Source organism: Mucor velutinosus (assembly GCF_035048745.1).
Source record: "Mucor velutinosus strain NIH1002 chromosome Unknown tig00001569, whole genome shotgun sequence".
NCBI classification, from domain to species: Eukaryota; Fungi; Mucoromycota; class Mucoromycetes; order Mucorales; family Mucoraceae; genus Mucor; species Mucor velutinosus.
The window spans coordinates 652,976-670,101 of NW_027041921.1; the positions used below are offsets into that span (position 1 = coordinate 652,976).

Genomic DNA, 17,126 nt, shown 5'->3' on the forward strand with positions numbered 1-17,126 from the left:
GCTATAACATCTTCCTGCACACTCTCTATATCTACTTCCATTTATATCTCGATCAGATCTCAGATTGCATATACTATCTCTACGTATTAGCATCTGACATAATATCAAATAGCTTCCTTGGCTCAGTCGGTAGAGCGTTAGTCTCATAATCTGAAGGTCGCCAGTTCGATCCTGGCAGGGAGCATCTTTTTTACTACTTTTTGCAAGCGTAGTGCCTGTAGACATTTTGCTAGGAGTAACTACTGTTTTTTTTTCTTTTGTAACTGAATCTCTCTTTTTTTGTTGTAAATTGCCTACACTATCGAATAAACTACGTTTCACTACTTACTATATTGGATCCTACTTCTGTTATTACAATTTGACATTACACTCGTAAATGCTTCCTATGTGTAATGAAATAGCCACCCAAACGCAACTTAATTGAAAACCAAAGTTCATCAAATAGCACTCATTCAAATTCATGCTATTTGGATCTATTAATGAAAGCGCTCAAATGTACATCAAAAACCCATTTAAAAATACTAAAGTAAAGATACACGCTTATACCGCACATCGTGTGAATGAATCACTCCTGATCACAGTGTATTCAATCACACCCATGATGGTCGTAATAGGTGATGGTATCTTTATCCAAATAGAATTAAATCAATAACAAGCATATTCAAATATGACAACTATGCCCTGCTGCCATAGTTGCACAATATCCCAGATAAAGGATTCCATGCTTCAATAACAAACATCACACTTTAAACCATCAAGGTTACATTAAATCATGCTATGACGATAGCTCACCCAAGCCCATCAAGGTTACTCAAATCGACCCTTATGGCCAGTGCTCCTGCATTGATTACCACTTTAAATCAAACATCAACAACATTTGCCAGATATCGCAATAGCAGCACCTATTGCTCTCTATCATCACTAATCCTACAAGCCAGATGCAAATGTATAAATACTCTTCTTTTTTTTACTCAATTCCAGGATCTTCAGTTCATTTTATACGCAAAATAAAATACAATTGATTTCTATTGTATTTTACCTTTGCTTTATTTTTTTTGTGAAATCCATTAAACCTGATTTCACTGCACTATGTTCAAATATACACTGAACCCTATCTCAAGAATGACAAGTCAGTTACCATTCAGTCTCGTATTATTTTGACAGATGTCAATTCAAACTCTTAAACATCTCTCTTTACTAATGGAAGCACACAAATGGGACGCAACTCCACATTACCCATCCTTTCATCCTCTAGTAACATTATCAATATCATCATTCACCATCTTTCAACAACAAATATAGCTTTCCAGCTATAAAAACTGTTCAAGCATTTAGGATTATTAAGGGTATCAAAATTAATTATAGAAGGGCCAGTCCTTCATTACAAATTATAGCATATAGAGACAGAATTCAGGACACATAATTCATAGAATCAATTTAATATAAATATTCAAATGATATCAAACAATAAAATATTATCTTATTCCTACCTAGATCCATATCTATATAGCTCTATAGCTCATTGTCTTTGTTATTTTATTGAACTTTTCAATTATAAGATCCCTTGAATCCTTTGCATACATTAACACCTAAATTCATTGTACTTTATCTACTTTTATCACTTTATTTACACATCCCTTTCCTTATTTCTATATTCTTTACTAGTTGGACAACTATAAACCTGATGCTCATTTCTATAGACGAATCTGCTTTGGCTGTTTATCTATATATATACTCTATCTCCACTCTTACTATTCACACTATAACAAACCACTTTGTAACACTATATCTATACACACGACAATGGAAGTAGTGTGCATAGTTTAGTGAAATAAAACAGATTCGTCTATAAAAATAATAACCAGCAGGCTTTTCCTGTAATAATACCTAATACAACCTGGAAACGCATGTAGTATGCTAAATACTGATGGCCAGACGCTTATGACATTACTAAGAATCACGTCGACATACCTCTGTTGTTTTCCAATCTTCTTGGAGAGTAACTCTGATCTATCCAATAATGGCAACGTTTCAGCGTATAATAAGAGTATAATGATATTGTAACAGAAAGACAGATATACTGGGGATGCGGAGGTTGGTGTTACTATTCGTAGGTCTTTGAACAATACTCACAATGTACAAAATGTAAATATTATTGGACAAGTAATGGTATTAGGACTAATGATAGATATATTTAGAAGTATAAGTATTAATGAGAAATATTTTCACTAACGTTTAATACCTGTCAAAAAAGAAGACCATGTATACGGTATATATTAAACTAATGTTTTAATCCTTCCAATTGAAGCTTATGTAACGTAAATCATTACACAGCAATTTAAATATTTCGACAATATGAATTGGAATTTTTTGGTCCCTCCCCTCCTTATAAACAAAAGAATAGCAAGTACCGCATATTCCATTTGCAGTAGCAAATTTTAACAAGTTCCTAGCTCCTTAAGCTACTACAGCAATACTGGTTTCAACTGTGACCGTTAACATCTTCTAAAACGTTTTACGCTAATTTCGTCAGTTTGCAACACCTCAACTATCGATCTTTTACGCGTAATCATACGAAATGAACGGATTTTTATGCGCGCTTATATGAATCTCATTACTCAAAGCTACCTTATGCCAAACACCATCTATTTATCAGCAGCGAACCCATCCAATCTAAAATCCAGTTACACCATTCTTTTTCTCTCAAAGTTCTGTCATAGAAACATGCCATTTTCAAAGCTGTAGCCTCAGTTCTCGTGGCTCTACGGCACCCCAGCCAAACCGTCGAAAAACGAACGCCCAAACCTTACTGTTGCTATAGTGGCGTATTTAATTTTTTTTTGCATTGCTATTATTCATATCACGCAGTAAATTTAATTTACAGGCTTGAGCATTACATAGATGTTCCTGTAGAGTTATTCAAAAAAAATAGAATAATGGTATTGGAGCAGCTTCTTAGGGGGAACATTATATTGGAAATGCATACTTCATGAGATAATCAACATTGGAGATGCTATGTCTAAGCAGGGGAATAGACATACTTTAAATTAGAAAAGTTATTATTCTTGAATAAAGCATGCTACAGTTGTCTAGTCTCAACAACAAGATTCTTCAACATGTCATGTATCTATTGATAACTTAAAACTAGCAAGTTAATATGGCCCTTTTCGTACCCTCCAATTTATAAAATGCTTGGTCAAATTCATCTTTGTGAGGTGTACACATGCGGAAGGTCAACGGAGCTTCAATTTCTCATATTCTGAATGATGATCCATGGGATTCCAAAATCTATCGACTTTAAAATTACGCGTTTCTTGATAGTAACCACCCCTTCAAACTTATATGAAACTTGTAGAGAATTCAAAGGAGAATACAATGGTACTCATATCAAGTCTCTGGTGTACATTGTTCACCTGATATTTGATACGATTGTTTTTGCGATTTTTTGACTGTTTTCAAAAGATTAATCAGTATCTGCCATCAAAACATTTTGTCAAGCATTACTAAGCATTGTAGACCAAAAAATTTCCTATCGAATGAGCTATTGCTTGAAGCTCTGACATGACTCTATCATGAAATATTGAAAATATTGTCCTGACCAAAAAATCGTCACCAGATTTTTTGCTTGCTATCACACGTAGATTTTGAAGAAAAATCCATGATTTTGCATGATACTCTTTTTTGACCATATCTCGACAGATACTCACTAGATTCACACAAAACAAAGACCATTCGATAGCTCTATGTTATATCCATTATAATATAAGGGTTTTAAGTACCAGATGTACGTTCCCTTCATAAATTTGCTCAAAATCATATATTTTATGAGCTACAAGCAGGAGACATTCAACTTTTTTTTTTATATATATCTATAATAACCATACTATCGTATAGAGAATTGAAAAAGAAACAGAAGCTATTAAGCTTGAAGCTCTCGTTGACTTAGTAGAATCCAGCGGTACAGCCCTTTGAAAAATGATCATTTTTTACTATCTTTCCTCATTACTCATCGGTATCGCCCTCAATAATCTCACATAAATCACGTTCAAGTCAACCAAAGTACTCTCTACAACTTTTAATAGACCTACAGCCCACATTCATAATATCGTATTCTAAAAAGTTTTATTAAAGGCATCTGTCTAAAATTTGCAAATCACCTTTCTTTCGCTTTTCAAATTTTACATAGTTTGATCCTCGCTGTAAGAAAAATCCCTGAAAAAGCGATCGCAAACAACAAATAAACATTGTAACGATTGATCGACATGTCAAACATCGTGATCGACCAATCCGCCATTCTCGCTCTTGTGGAATCTGTGAAGGCATTACACTCTCGTCTCGATGTCTTTGAAAAAGCGCAACAGGCTCAACAGGCCCTGAATGATCAGTTCAGACAGGATGTGAATAACCTTCATTCTGTTATCAGCAATCTCGAGAAGCTCGTCCGCTCTCCTACCACCGCTCCCGCCAACCCTCCCAACACTGTCAACTCGGATGCCTCTACGACGCCAGCTCCACAGCCTCAACCCCACCCATCAGGTACCCAGCCACCCCAATGGACACAAGTCCTTCAACGTCCTGCTTCTGCCAACCCCAAACGCCGCCGCGAACATGCCATCCGTGTTCTTCAACCACCACGCACTCCTACTGACACTCCTGCCTATGATGTTATTCATCTCCACCGTGCTCACCGTATGTCTCACGCCGAATACCGTGCCACTCTCGCTGCCGTTGGCATCGATAGTAAGCGCATCCTCGACGTTACTTTCCCGGCTCGCAATATCGCTACCATCTTGATCCACACTGACTACCGAGACGACATCCTTCGCCGTTTGACTGAAGGTGGGCTCACAGCGATCCCTGATTTCAACCCTCTCGATGCTCAACACGTTGCCGACCCCAAATTTGCTGATATGCCTGCCCCTCAATTGGTTCGTATCGCCGCCGCTCTTCACGCCGACAGATGCGTCCGCACAGTACGCTTTGTCAAGCTTCATACTGTTCCAGGTGTTCTCAAGTTCTTCATTTCCCAAAATTGGATTTCCACAGCCAAAGCTCAAGCGCTTTCCGCTGAACTGCTTCCTCGCCCTCCCAAACGTACTCCCAACATTCACTCCAACCTCGGTCAACTATTACTTGAGCCCAGCATAGCATCTCAATTACGCAAACCTGTGCTGTACGATCTCTTTGGCAATGTCGTCGAATCCGATTTCATGGAGGTCACCGAAGAATTCCACCCTAGTGCACACTCGACTGACCCCGAAGAATCTCATCAATGAGTGAGCCTTCATTATCTCCTCTAGTCAATCGTTCGGCTCCTCTTCCTAATGTCTTTGTCCCCTCGGTATCTTCTAATTCAAATAATATTCAACACACTCACTTGTCTATTCGTAGTCTTAATTGTCGTAGCTTATCCAAACCATCCAACGTCCCCGCCAGTCAATCCTTTTGTCGCTTTCTGCGCCATTCATACGACCCGCCTCCCAGTATTCTCTGCCTCCAAGAAACCCACGCCCACGAACCCACCATCCAAAACCGCCTCAACATACAACTACAAGCTCAATCATCCATTTGGACATCCCACTGCGGGATAGTAAGTCTTCAACCTCACATTATTCTAGATCCTATCTTTGTTTCCGAGGGCGGTCGAGTTATATATTGCAATGTTTCCCATTCTACTAACAAGTTTCCCCCTTTAAAGATCATGAATATCTACGCACCTGCCACTCATTCCGACCGATATGCCTTTTATGACCAACTACTTCAGCAGCCTCTCTTTCAAGCCCTTCTCAACAACATGCACACCGCTGATGGGATGCATAACAACTACCTGGCCACCGTCCCTGATGCTCCCTCTATTGTGTTAGGTGATTTCAACTATAATTTTCGCCAATATCGCCCACCACCCACCGTGGCATCCACTAACATTCATCCACAATGGCTTTTCCACTCGGTGCTTACCCATTATTATCAGGAAAGTACGCATGAATTAAGTCAGAACCCTTTGGTGCCCACATTTCGCCGCAACACCACACTCTCTACCATCGATTACATGTTTATGGATCCTCAACTTTTAGATTTCAGAACCGATCACTTTGTTCATTCTGAATGGACCGATCATGCTCTACTTTCTACACAACTGACATTTGCGAACCCGGATTTTGGTAAAGGTCTATGGCGAATCAACCCCCAACTAGCTCACAACAAGTTCTTTCAACAACGTCTGTTTGCTAAACTTGACGAGTTCCACGATCAAATAGCCTCCGAATCCGCTGGCATCAGGCCTCAGGAAGTTTGGGATCAGCTTAAAGCAATTACCCGTCAAGTCGCAAGAAGTTGTAGTCGTCGACAGGCCGAATGGCGTCGTCGTCTGCTCTGTCGCCTCCAAAGCAAACGCAACAAGTACCTTCGCCTCTACAAGACGACGCAGATACGCAACGATCGCCTCCCACAAATCGAAGCCATGATCGGCCACCTTCAGCAGGAGCTAACCGATATCCAAGCACTACGGTCCGGCATAAAATGGCGAGAACAAGGTGAGAAATCCGCCGGTTTCCTCAAGCGGTTGGCCACCCAACGCACTCAACAACGGGCCATCCCCACCTTGATACATCCCATCTCGACCACCACCTGTGAGACGACAACTGACAAGCAGGCAGCCGCAGTCGCATATTACGACCGCTTATATACTGCTGATGCGGTGGACATTGACGCGATCCGGCATTTCACTGACCAAATTCCTGCTACTGACCAAATTCCAGATTCTGAACACCCGGCATTATGTGAGCCTTTTACCTTGGATGATTTAGCCGACGCCGCTACACGGGCCCCTAAACAATCCAGTCCTGGCATTGACTCCATACCCTACGCCATCATTCAACTTCTACTGACTCATACTTCCACAGCTGCTGTCGCCCTTCGAGTCTATTCTGACGCTCTGTTACATGGTCTGTTCCCACAATCTTGGCAGGAAACTTGCCTGGTGCTGCTTCCCAAGAAAGGCGACCTGTCACTGTTACAGAACTGGCGCCCCATCAGTCTCATTTGTTGTGATGCTAAGATCTTCACCAGGCTATTGAACGCTCGTCTCATGGAACACTTTCGCACCCGCTTGAGTTCCTCTCAATCTGGCTTCATGCCTCAGCGCTTCATTGGTGAACCAGCTATGATTTTACATTGCGCCCAATCTCTTGCCACGGCCACTCAATCCACGTCCATTGATTTACTGTTAGATCAGGAGAAGGCATATGATCGGGTCAATCTTGACTACCTTTCCGCTATACTCACTGCCTTTAACATGCCTCCTCAATTAACATCATCACTGCTTGCGCTGTTGGCTACCACTCAGGTACAGGTTAACATCAATGGAAATCTGTCCGCCCCGTTTACTACCCACCGCGGCATGCGCCAAGGGGATCCCATTAGTCCGCTATTGTTCAACATCATTTTCGATCCCTTCCTTCGTGCTATCAACAACCATCCGGATATTCAGGGCTTTGATTTTGACTATATTGCTAACACGAATTCACGTTTCCCCACACCACTTACTCATCACGTTCCTGTAGCCGATCCAGTCAAAGTTCTTGCGTATGCAGATGACACTCTCGTCTTCCTCAACGATCTTGGTGAATTTTACCAGCTTCAACAACTAGTCAGTAGGTATGCCGACACTACGGCCCAACTGATGTTCTCACAGAACATCGATGCGCTCTTTTGGGAACATCGATGTTCTCGTGAGCACCTCGATGTTCCCATATCAGAACATTTGGCTTTACACTGTGAAGATAGTTATCAGATATGCGCTTTTAAATGGTATGGTCAGACTTTTTGAGTTCTTTTGTTTATTTTTCGTACCGAACGCCAATTCGTAGCATCATTATCTACGAAGTTAGAAGCCTCCAAACTTGCTCAATTTGAAACAAATCAGGAGAAAAAATCACGTGACCCGAGTTTCTGGTTACTTTGAGTCGTTATGTCAAAGTGGTAATATTCCTGACTAACAAACTGAAGGTCGCCAGTTCGAATCCGAGCAAACTCGTTTTTTCTTCGTTGGACGTTAACCTTGCTGGGTTAATTATGCTTTTCTCAAAATGCTTTGATGGTCAGTGATGCGGATCCTTTTCTTTTATTATTTTTTTTTATAATTATTTTGCGCATGCCTTCATGGACAACAAAGCTGTAAGAGGTATACAAGTATGATTAATGAATGTAGCTATGTATTGTATTGACAAATGTATTATCTTTTATTTCGTAGCCTCAAGTGGGTAGTTTTACGCGAAAGCAAAAAAAAAAATCTGTATGTTGCGATTTCAATCCTCGTTAAAGGTTGCGAATATCGCCAGCATCGATCGACATATCTTGTTCAAACGCATGGTAGTTTGCAATGACGCTAAAGTGCAAGTCGTTATCCAAAGATTTCACCAATCCCACTTGCATCTCAACATCGTCAATAGAAATGACAGCATACTTGGGATCAATCACTCTCGGCACCCTTCTTGCAATTTGTTGTTCGACAGGCTCATTCATACGAACAAAAGGGACAGACCTGTCGTGAGAAGCAACACCATGATTTTTCATGGTTTCAACGAAAGCCAAAAAGTAGGTCGACCCATCATAGACATGTTGGAAAAAGAATATCACTCGCGAAACAAACCAACAGGAGACAGGGTGGTTAAGTCGATTGAGGTGAGTTGACCTAAACATGACCAGATGGTTGCTTCTACGAAACTCATGCATCTTCTCTCTGTATATTTCTGATCCTATGACAGTAGAACCGATTAGAGCACGATGGGCAACCTTGATCGTCATTGACAATGGACTGTTGTTCAGCCTTTGAAGAGAGAATATCCTACAATAGTATTTCGACAAAGCACGCTTGAATCTTGCAATTGGAACACCATGGAGTTCAGCACGATCAGTACCATCGAAGCCAAAATGATGATCCAAATTTGTCTCTTCTTGATCAGGTTCCCACAACTGTGAGCTTGTTAGAGATTCTGGATGATTGAGGTATGTGGTGGATGCATATGGCTGCGGTCGAATGCCTTGGAGGAACTCATTTGAGTCGAAGATCCTTTTCAGCTGGTTTCTGATTGCAACAATTTCAATCAAGTTGGAAGATTGCTTGCCTGTCCTTGACTTGCCAGTTATCAAATCACCAAACTTTCCAATGCTTCTGTAAAATGGATGATGTTGTTATGTAAGTAACTGGATGTGTGTGATAAACATAGCATGTATAGATGACTAACCGTTCTTGACTTCGTGAGGAGTAGGCTACAATTGGCCCCATTTCTCTTATCATCCACACTACATGTGTAAGCTGATGCATTACGGGACGGAAGACCGAAAGTGACAAGCACATGGCATCTCTCTGAGCTTTGCAGTAGTCAATGAAGAAGTCAATGCATTCATCAATCTCTGCCAACCTAGACTCAGTGAACTCCCATTGCAATGCAAGACAGACGCCTCTAACCAGCTTCATGATTGCTTTCCTAGCCTGTGGACTGGCTAATTCTGGGACAAAGAGAGTAGGTATGATGGTCTATTTCAAATCAGAATAATCAGATCCTAATTCACGCCTTACATGTGTACGTTTGCAGATTACAGTGGATCTGATCTTACCAGCAAATTATCAAGATAGTCAACACTGCGGGTGCCTCGTAGCTTCTCCACCAGATTCAAAAAGCTTCCATCAAATGCAACTGGTATATATGATCTTGTGTCCTCAATTGCTTTGCCAATCTCGAACAGCCGTTGCTTTGGAATGAAAAATGGATAATTTTCTCGCTCCAATTCACCATCTGGATATGTGTAGAAGAACTTTGTGTTGTTCGGAGACAGGTCGACAGTGAGCATCTCGAAGAGTTCTGAACCAACACCTCGTGCTAATGTATGCATTTCTTCGAATCCAAAGCATTGGGGTGCAATGCATGACGATAGCTGATTGAAAAGGCTGACACCGTTGAATCCAAGGTTGGACTCAGCCCTCTCGTAATCTTCATTCGTACGCATGCTTCCAGCATTTGGAAAGTACATCCCATGGCTGCGATTATCAGGGTGCATACCACGCGAAAGACACCAACGACAGCCATACTCAGATGCATGATGAGCACACTTGCTCCAGTCAAACACGGCTAGAATAAAGCAGGTAGGTAAATCAATTTCATGTTAGCCATTGTGGATGCTGATTAGTTGCTTTATCAATCAGGATATTTACCTGGAGTATCACCACCACAAATTAGAGGATGAACCTTCAAACGAATTGGCCCAGCATCATTTGTTTCGACTACCATTCCATACGTAGAAAGCCACTGGAGCTCTGCCAAGATGATGGAAATGAACGAGTCAAATGATTTGGGCTTCTTTTTTCCTGGAAAGATACAAAGCTCGTGCGTGTACTCCTCCTTGTAACGCTTGTGTGGATCGTAATTGAACACCATCAGATGAATAATTGTGAATAGCCGATCACCTCTCTTTTCAACTACAAAGCCATCATTCATGATCGCAACTGCGATATCCAGGTCATTTGTGAAATGCGTATTCTTGATGGACTTGTACGTGGCGCCGTCAAATACGTCAGCAATGATAACATCGGATGGATTCTCTTCAAGGTCTCTGTTGTCGTAGGCATGTCGGTACCGAAGCTCCTCTCTCGTTATTGGATTCGCAACTAATCGTGATACGATGTCTCCAATTGACATGACTTTCATTGTTGACAGGGCTCGATGATCTCCCCGTGCATCGTATCTTTCATGGGAACAAATATTACAAATTGTCTCCTCGTCGTCTACTTCCAATGCGTACAGCTTGCAGCCATTGATACACACATCATATTCATGGGATGTCAACGATGATTGGCGCTGAAGCATGCTTTGCACACGAGGGCCATGCATGATCTCCGGATTGCTTTCTATCAGTTCATGGGGGGAGGATCGGAAGCTGGTGAGTTATTGTATAAATGACATGTCATTGCAATGCGAATTACCTCGACTAATTTTTTCTGTATCTCTCAAAACAGTGTTCATCAACCTGACCAACTTTCTGTATGCATCCCGTGGTATAGCAAAATCATTGACGATATCATACAGCTCAATCGAAACCAGTTCTGTGGTTGTATATGTATTTTGGTTGATGTCTTCGAGGGATCTGCAATCGTAGAAGCAAGCCTGATCTTCTGCATCTGGGTCGACTACTCCAACTGTCTTGTATTTGACATTTAGCAAATCAAATTCAAGCCCTGGTTCTTCTGGATTGTCTCCTGTTATCGCATGTGTGGAATCCGCTATTGTGAGTATATACATCTACTTTAGCGCTGCAATTCCTTACCATTATTATCGACAATAGGCAGCAGATCAGCAGCACCCGGCGTCTGTTCAAAGCCTGCGTAGTCATAATCAGCATCGTCAGCAGCAGGAATCATTTCTTCAATATCACTCATGGCATCATCATCATGCAGCTGGTTTGCATGATCTGAATTGGCTGTGACTAGCGCACTGGGGGGAGATTGTGGCTGTATCAGCGTTGTTTCCACTGGAGGTTGCTCTTCCATTTCAACATCTTGATCTTCATTCAAAATGGGAGCACGACAGTTTCGGCGATGGTTGCGTAGAGCACGGGCACTGTCAAAGCTGGTATAGCAATTTGTACAGAAGGATGGCTCTGTTTCTCGTGATATACGGATTGAGAATGACATGTTTGGAGAAACCAAGAAAAATAGGCAAGTAAAAACAAATTTCAAGTGGCAGCTTTATATACTAATTCAAGTTTTATTTGCGCTCGCCAACAAATGCGTTTATCATCGTTTACAAGCAAGTGATACGTAGTCTTGCATATAACGTTTGGTAACTCAAAGTCCAAGATCAAGTAAGGAACGTGTTTCCTATGATGTGATATGTCGCCTCAGGCTACTTCTACGTCATTTCACTTTCAACATCATGTCAAATCGAGTGGTATTCACTGTGCACATATGCTTATACTATGGGCGTACAATGAGGTCAGCATTACTTGCATGAAGCCTGTGAACCGAATGACGTTCAACAACGTGGTGGTGTGTGCGCAACGAGATATACGGTACAACACAACTCTGAACATATCTTTTCTTTGCTTACTAAACTTTTATTATCAGCGCGAACCATGAACAATAACAACAACAACAACAACAACAACAACAACAACAACAACGCTGCCAGTATTGACTTCACCGCAAGACTCTTGCAAGAAATGATGGCAATGAGATCCGAAATCAGCCAACAAGGCGTACAACTGAACGTCTTGAATGATGGATTTCGACAGCAATTCATGTCGCCATTGGAAGACGCAGGCAGCGATTTGGCAACAAGAAGCATCCTGGATCCCACTTACAGAAGCCAGGTACTATCAAACAGCAACAGAAGAGGTCCTCGGGTAATTGAAGCAAACCCTACCGGCAGGGCCAGAGCTTCTCCTGTGGAGAGATACAACGCAATGCTCCAGCATCTACACAAACTATGCAATGGGGCATCTGTACCCGATTTGACACCAGGGCAGCTCAAATCGCGCAGGGAGAAGCTCCACCGCACAGCAAAGAGGGTCTTGGAGGCTATACTGGTGATGCATCCGAATATCTCGCATTGGAATGCCCTGGACCATGTGCAGGATGAACAGGTATATTACAGCCTGGCACTGGAGGAGCAGGCCCTGCAACGGGACAATCTCATGATTTGTCTCTGCAAGAAGCAGTGGTGTGCCAGGTTGTTGCTCTCCCAGGCCTTCAAAGCAAATAGAGCAAGCAGAAACCGAGCTGCTGCTGCTGATGCTGCTGCTGATGCTGCTGCCAATGTTGCCAATGCTGCCAATGCTGCTGCCAATGTGTCTTTGCAAGAAAACGAGGCAAGAAGCCATCTTCTGGTAAGTAGCTCCTATTATTTGTTTTGGCCATGGCTAACATCTAAGTATTGGAAACATTTCAAATGCTTTTAGGAGACTGAATCAGCAATTGTTGGAGACAGTGATATTGCCCAGCTTGCTCAAACTGCCGGTGTTGGTAATGCTGAGGATGATGACAACCTTAGTACTACTAGCAATATGTAATGGTGTGTGCGTTTGTGAGATCTTGTATATTTCATCCAAAATAAAATTACTTTGCTTTTGTACATTTGATGCTGCCTTGCTCTATTGGGATTTGAGATGATGGATTAGCTGCGATGCCACATTTAAAATCACATTTGATAGGTCACTTCAGCTTAAAAAGTTACTTGATTTGGTTACATCAGTCTGATACTGTGCATGATTAGAGCGTGTTTCTATATTTTTAGATCGAAACTTTGTATATTTAGGTCATCCCTTGAGAAAAAAGTGCTTTTGTTTCTCTTTTTTCTTCATTTTTCATCTATTTTCACTTTAATTCTATCAGCATAAGAGACATGTGCTCTGTAGCAGCAAGAAGAAGAGGCAGCATTTACCGTCCATGGCTTTAAAGGTGGAGGCTAGGTTTCAATGCCATTGAAGAAGGAATACCATTTCAAATGTGCGCCGTGGGAAGCTTCATATCCCTGCCATAGTATCCAGGATGGAATCTTCATTTACATCCTTTCGAAACAACAAATTTATGGTATGTCCAATGCTTCTTGCCATATAAAAGCTAACAAATATCTTGTAGAAATGTAAAGGCGACTTTGCCAGGTCAATTTCGATGTCGCAAGTATGCCATTTGGTTAACCGTTTCCCTCCATCCTGCTGGTTCCATTTATCTGCTTTCTTGCTATCACTGTTCAAGTAGTAAGTCATCTTTTGCTGCATCATCAGGAAAAATCAGTCGTTACTCACCTGATAAGTTAACTAGTGCCAGCGTCGAGTGGGTCTGGCGGGTTTGGCTTGATAACTGAGCACATCTCTTGCATACTTTATGGATCCCCTTTTGCATCCAGTGAACAATGGCAGATGCTTCATAGTTGAATGATGCGGTCTATACATCTGATACTTCTGACGGCATAAGACGCATTAACATTCGTTCGATGTTTTCTTTTCAAGAATGTCTGCTCCCAATGAGTCGCTGCCTGGTGGTGTGCTGTACTTTCTATCTGTCTTGTGAAAGAGGTATTGTAGTCATCACGCCTTTGCTGGAACGCTTTACTAACTTGATTCAGTTCACATCTTTGCTGATAGGTACATGCACATCTTTGATATTATGCTGGCTTTTGTACAATTCGTTGCTCTACATGGAACACTGTTGATGGCTTCAACCTTTTCATTCTATGCTCTCTCTGGATCTCGCCTGGAAACATCACTTTTATATTGCCCTAAAAACTGATAATATTGGGAAACACGAAACAGTTCATACTGATCCAGGCTATTATTCTCAATTATCTTTGACTCTACTATAGCCTACAGCATGACCATTACCACTACAAGGCTTTACTATTGCACGTTTTTGGCACGTAGCCTTCGTTTACCCATTAAAATTAACCAATAATAAATGTATAAATATTTAAACCACAATTTCTGAGCCAATGAAAGCTGCCAATATTTAAACCACGAATTATGGGCCAATAAAAGCTACCAATATTTAAGCTGATTCAGACCTTCAATGATCCCATTTCAGCTCATCGATAGGTTCATGCGCGATCATGAATGTTCTCATTTGAGAACATGGATTTGCTCATTTAAGAACATCGATATTTTGATTTGAGAACATCGATGCGCTCATAAACAGCTACATTTGCTCTTATTTAAGAACATGGATGTGCTCATATGGGAACATCTCGGATGTTCTTATGAGAACATCGGCCGACTTATAATAGATCTTTAGGAACGCCGATGTTCCCATATGAGAGCATTTTCCACTTTTTGGGAACATCGATGCTCTCGAATGAGAACATAAAATAGATTCTTATATGAGCACCTCGATGTTCTCATGAGAACATCAGTTGGGCCGTAGTGCGATGCGTCCAATGCCTCCCTCAACTACCACAAAACGCAAGCATTGTCTCTCTCTGGCGCCTCACATGCATCCTGGATCGCCGGTCTTAGAGCGACAGGCATCTCCTCGTGGCATGATAAGACTGCGACTAGTCCCATTACATATCTCGGCTACCCTGTTTGTTCGTCGCCGGTACAACGGGTTTCATACGTCAATAACTTACTATCTCGTTTACGCGATCTTTGTCGTCTCCATTCCATTCGTACCCTCACCCTTCGTGGCCGGGTTACGGTGCTGAACTCCCTTTTGTTTTCAAAAGTGTGGCATGTCGCCCGTCTGTTTCCTTTCTCGGCTACCGATATCCGCAAACTACAACATCTGGGCGCTTCATTTGTTAATAACCAGGCCAAACTAACCCGTTTTTCTTTCAGCACTCTTTGTCTACCTAGATCTCAAGGTGGTCTAAATCTGTTGGATCCCGCTAAACAGATCAATGCTCTTCAGTGGCGATGGTTACACCCTCTTTTGCATCCGGCAAACCCCACTCCTCCTACCAAGACCTCGATTCCTTACATACGTGTCATTCTCAACTTCTTTCTTGCTACTCCCTCTTATCCTACCTACCACTGGTCCCTTCTTTCCCCTGCTTGCCGGCCATCCCGTTCAACAGCTATCACTGCCCCACTCTACAACCTCCTTCGAGCCGTCGATGCTATTGCCCGCAAGTTTGGTGTCTGCCATGTTCCCTTTAGTACTTGTCTGCGCCTCCCGCTTGCAACCCTAATCGAACATAGCCTGCCATCATCTCATAGCCTCTCGGCTACATTCTGCCCCCCACAGGAAGTGACTGTACGCTGTCCTGGCGTTCTTACCCTCACAGGTAACGATGTTTTAACCTTTGACCCAGCAACTCAAGCCCTCCAAGTTCGAATCTCAACACGCGGCCTCCCTCATCCTACAACCAGCCGTCGAGCCCTTCAACTCCTACAATCTGAACAACTACTCTTCGCCAACTTCGTTCATTTCAACCGGCTTCTTCTCGTCCCTCGTCCAGTCATCCACCACATCGACCTCTCTACCATCACCAGCTATACCGAAAGTATCACCCATATCTCTACTCTTCTCATTTCCTTAATGTCATCCTCATTTTCCTTTGAGTCCCATTCCTTCCTTATGTCTCTCCCTACTAAACACGGGTATAAATCCCTTCCTCTACATACTAACATGTCCTCTTTCTCGTCTCCTTTAGGTGTTGCCAAATGGAAGCAGTTTTGGGCCCTCCAGATACCTTTGAATGCTCGCAATACTTGGTTTCGGATACTTCATGAAAAAGTTACTACTAGGCAGCTACTCCACCAACGCATGCGCGACCAATTTCCGCCGTACTGCCTTCATTGTCAGTCTTCATCCTCCACCACACCACCTGCCATCGAAGACACAGAGCACTTCCTTTTCTCCTGTCCCCTCAAATTGGAAGTTTGGCGCCATTCTCTCTCTCTCTACATCTCCCCTCGCTTCGCCCACTTCGCCTACGAGGAATATTTAGCTATCCTTCACCTGCGCCTTACTCTTGACCGATCTTCTCATGAACTTTTTCCTGATCTATCCGTTTTCCAAGTCTTTGCTTGCATTCAACAGGCCATATGGTCTGCTCATTACTGCCAAGTTTTCCAACACTCTCCTTTCATTCCGTCAATAATCATCCACTCCATTCATCGTGCACTGCACCATCTCGACTCACAACTCTCCTTTGATACTATCATTTATGCTTCCCTTTATATCCCACAGTCTTTACCTCCTCTCCTTTATATCTAGTGACGATTTAAGGACTTTAAATAAAAACAGAAGAGATAAACTCTTCCTTACAAAAAAAAAAAAATTTGCAAATTTCAAACTTCGCCAGTTTCTCATCATCAATGCATCCTATCTAAAATCCAATTGCACCATCGTCTTCTCCAAAAAAATTCGCTATAATAATATCCTACTTTCAAAGCTCGAATTTCAAAATCGAAATTCAAAGAGAAATCAAAAGAGAAATCAGAAAATAGAGAAAAGGCAACACGCGAAGATTCCAATGTATAGCCCCTGCCATGGAATTACCTGTTTTGAAGTCATATTGGACTGCGTGGTAGACAGAATTGAGCGACGTGGAATGGATTTCCCATGTTGTGTTTTGTGAAACTCTTATCCACAGGCAATTTTATATGCAACAATCGTCAATTAACAGTTTGTC

At 42.0% G+C, this 17,126-nt stretch overlaps 5 protein-coding genes and 1 non-coding gene across 6 annotated transcripts; 5 read left to right on the forward strand and 1 right to left on the reverse strand.

The window, feature by feature from the left end:
- Positions 1-111: 111 nt before the first annotated feature.
- ATC70_012392 lies at positions 112-184 on the forward strand. Its single transcript has one exon. It is a non-coding gene; the product is annotated as a tRNA-Met (tRNA).
- Positions 185-4,262: 4,078 nt separating this feature from the next.
- On the forward strand, positions 4,263-5,276 carry POM1_4 (serine/threonine protein kinase, CMGC, dual-specificity; the record flags this gene model as incomplete). The annotated part of the gene is made up of 1 exon (XM_064831565.1): positions 4,263-5,276. The coding sequence occupies one exon, from the start codon at positions 4,263-4,265 to the stop codon at positions 5,274-5,276; it is 1,014 nt and encodes a 337-aa protein (XP_064677845.1).
- A 425-nt stretch (positions 5,277-5,701) lies between these two features.
- Positions 5,702-7,828, forward strand: ATC70_012394 (uncharacterized protein; the record flags this gene model as incomplete). Its single annotated transcript, XM_064831566.1, has 1 exon — positions 5,702-7,828. One exon carries the CDS (start codon positions 5,702-5,704, stop codon positions 7,826-7,828), a length of 2,127 nt encoding a protein of 708 aa, XP_064677846.1.
- Positions 7,829-8,316: 488 nt separating this feature from the next.
- Positions 8,317-11,689, reverse strand: SFB3_2 (COPII coat Sec23p-Sfb3p heterodimer component; the record flags this gene model as incomplete). The annotated part of the gene is made up of 6 exons (XM_064831567.1): positions 8,317-9,172; positions 9,246-9,538; positions 9,619-10,130; positions 10,214-10,906; positions 10,982-11,254; positions 11,323-11,689. 6 exons carry the CDS (start codon positions 11,687-11,689, stop codon positions 8,317-8,319), a joined length of 2,994 nt encoding a protein of 997 aa, XP_064677847.1.
- Positions 11,690-12,129: 440 nt separating this feature from the next.
- On the forward strand, positions 12,130-13,065 carry ATC70_012396 (uncharacterized protein; the record flags this gene model as incomplete). The annotated part of the gene is made up of 2 exons (XM_064831568.1): positions 12,130-12,882; positions 12,955-13,065. The coding sequence occupies 2 exons, from the start codon at positions 12,130-12,132 to the stop codon at positions 13,063-13,065; spliced, it is 864 nt and encodes a 287-aa protein (XP_064677848.1).
- Positions 13,066-14,978: 1,913 nt separating this feature from the next.
- gsk3_3 (glycogen synthase kinase 3) lies at positions 14,979-16,028 on the forward strand (the record flags this gene model as incomplete). Its single annotated transcript, XM_064831569.1, has 3 exons — positions 14,979-15,085; positions 15,343-15,742; positions 15,801-16,028. The coding sequence occupies 3 exons, from the start codon at positions 14,979-14,981 to the stop codon at positions 16,026-16,028; spliced, it is 735 nt and encodes a 244-aa protein (XP_064677849.1).
- Between the last annotated feature and the right edge of the window lie 1,098 nt (positions 16,029-17,126).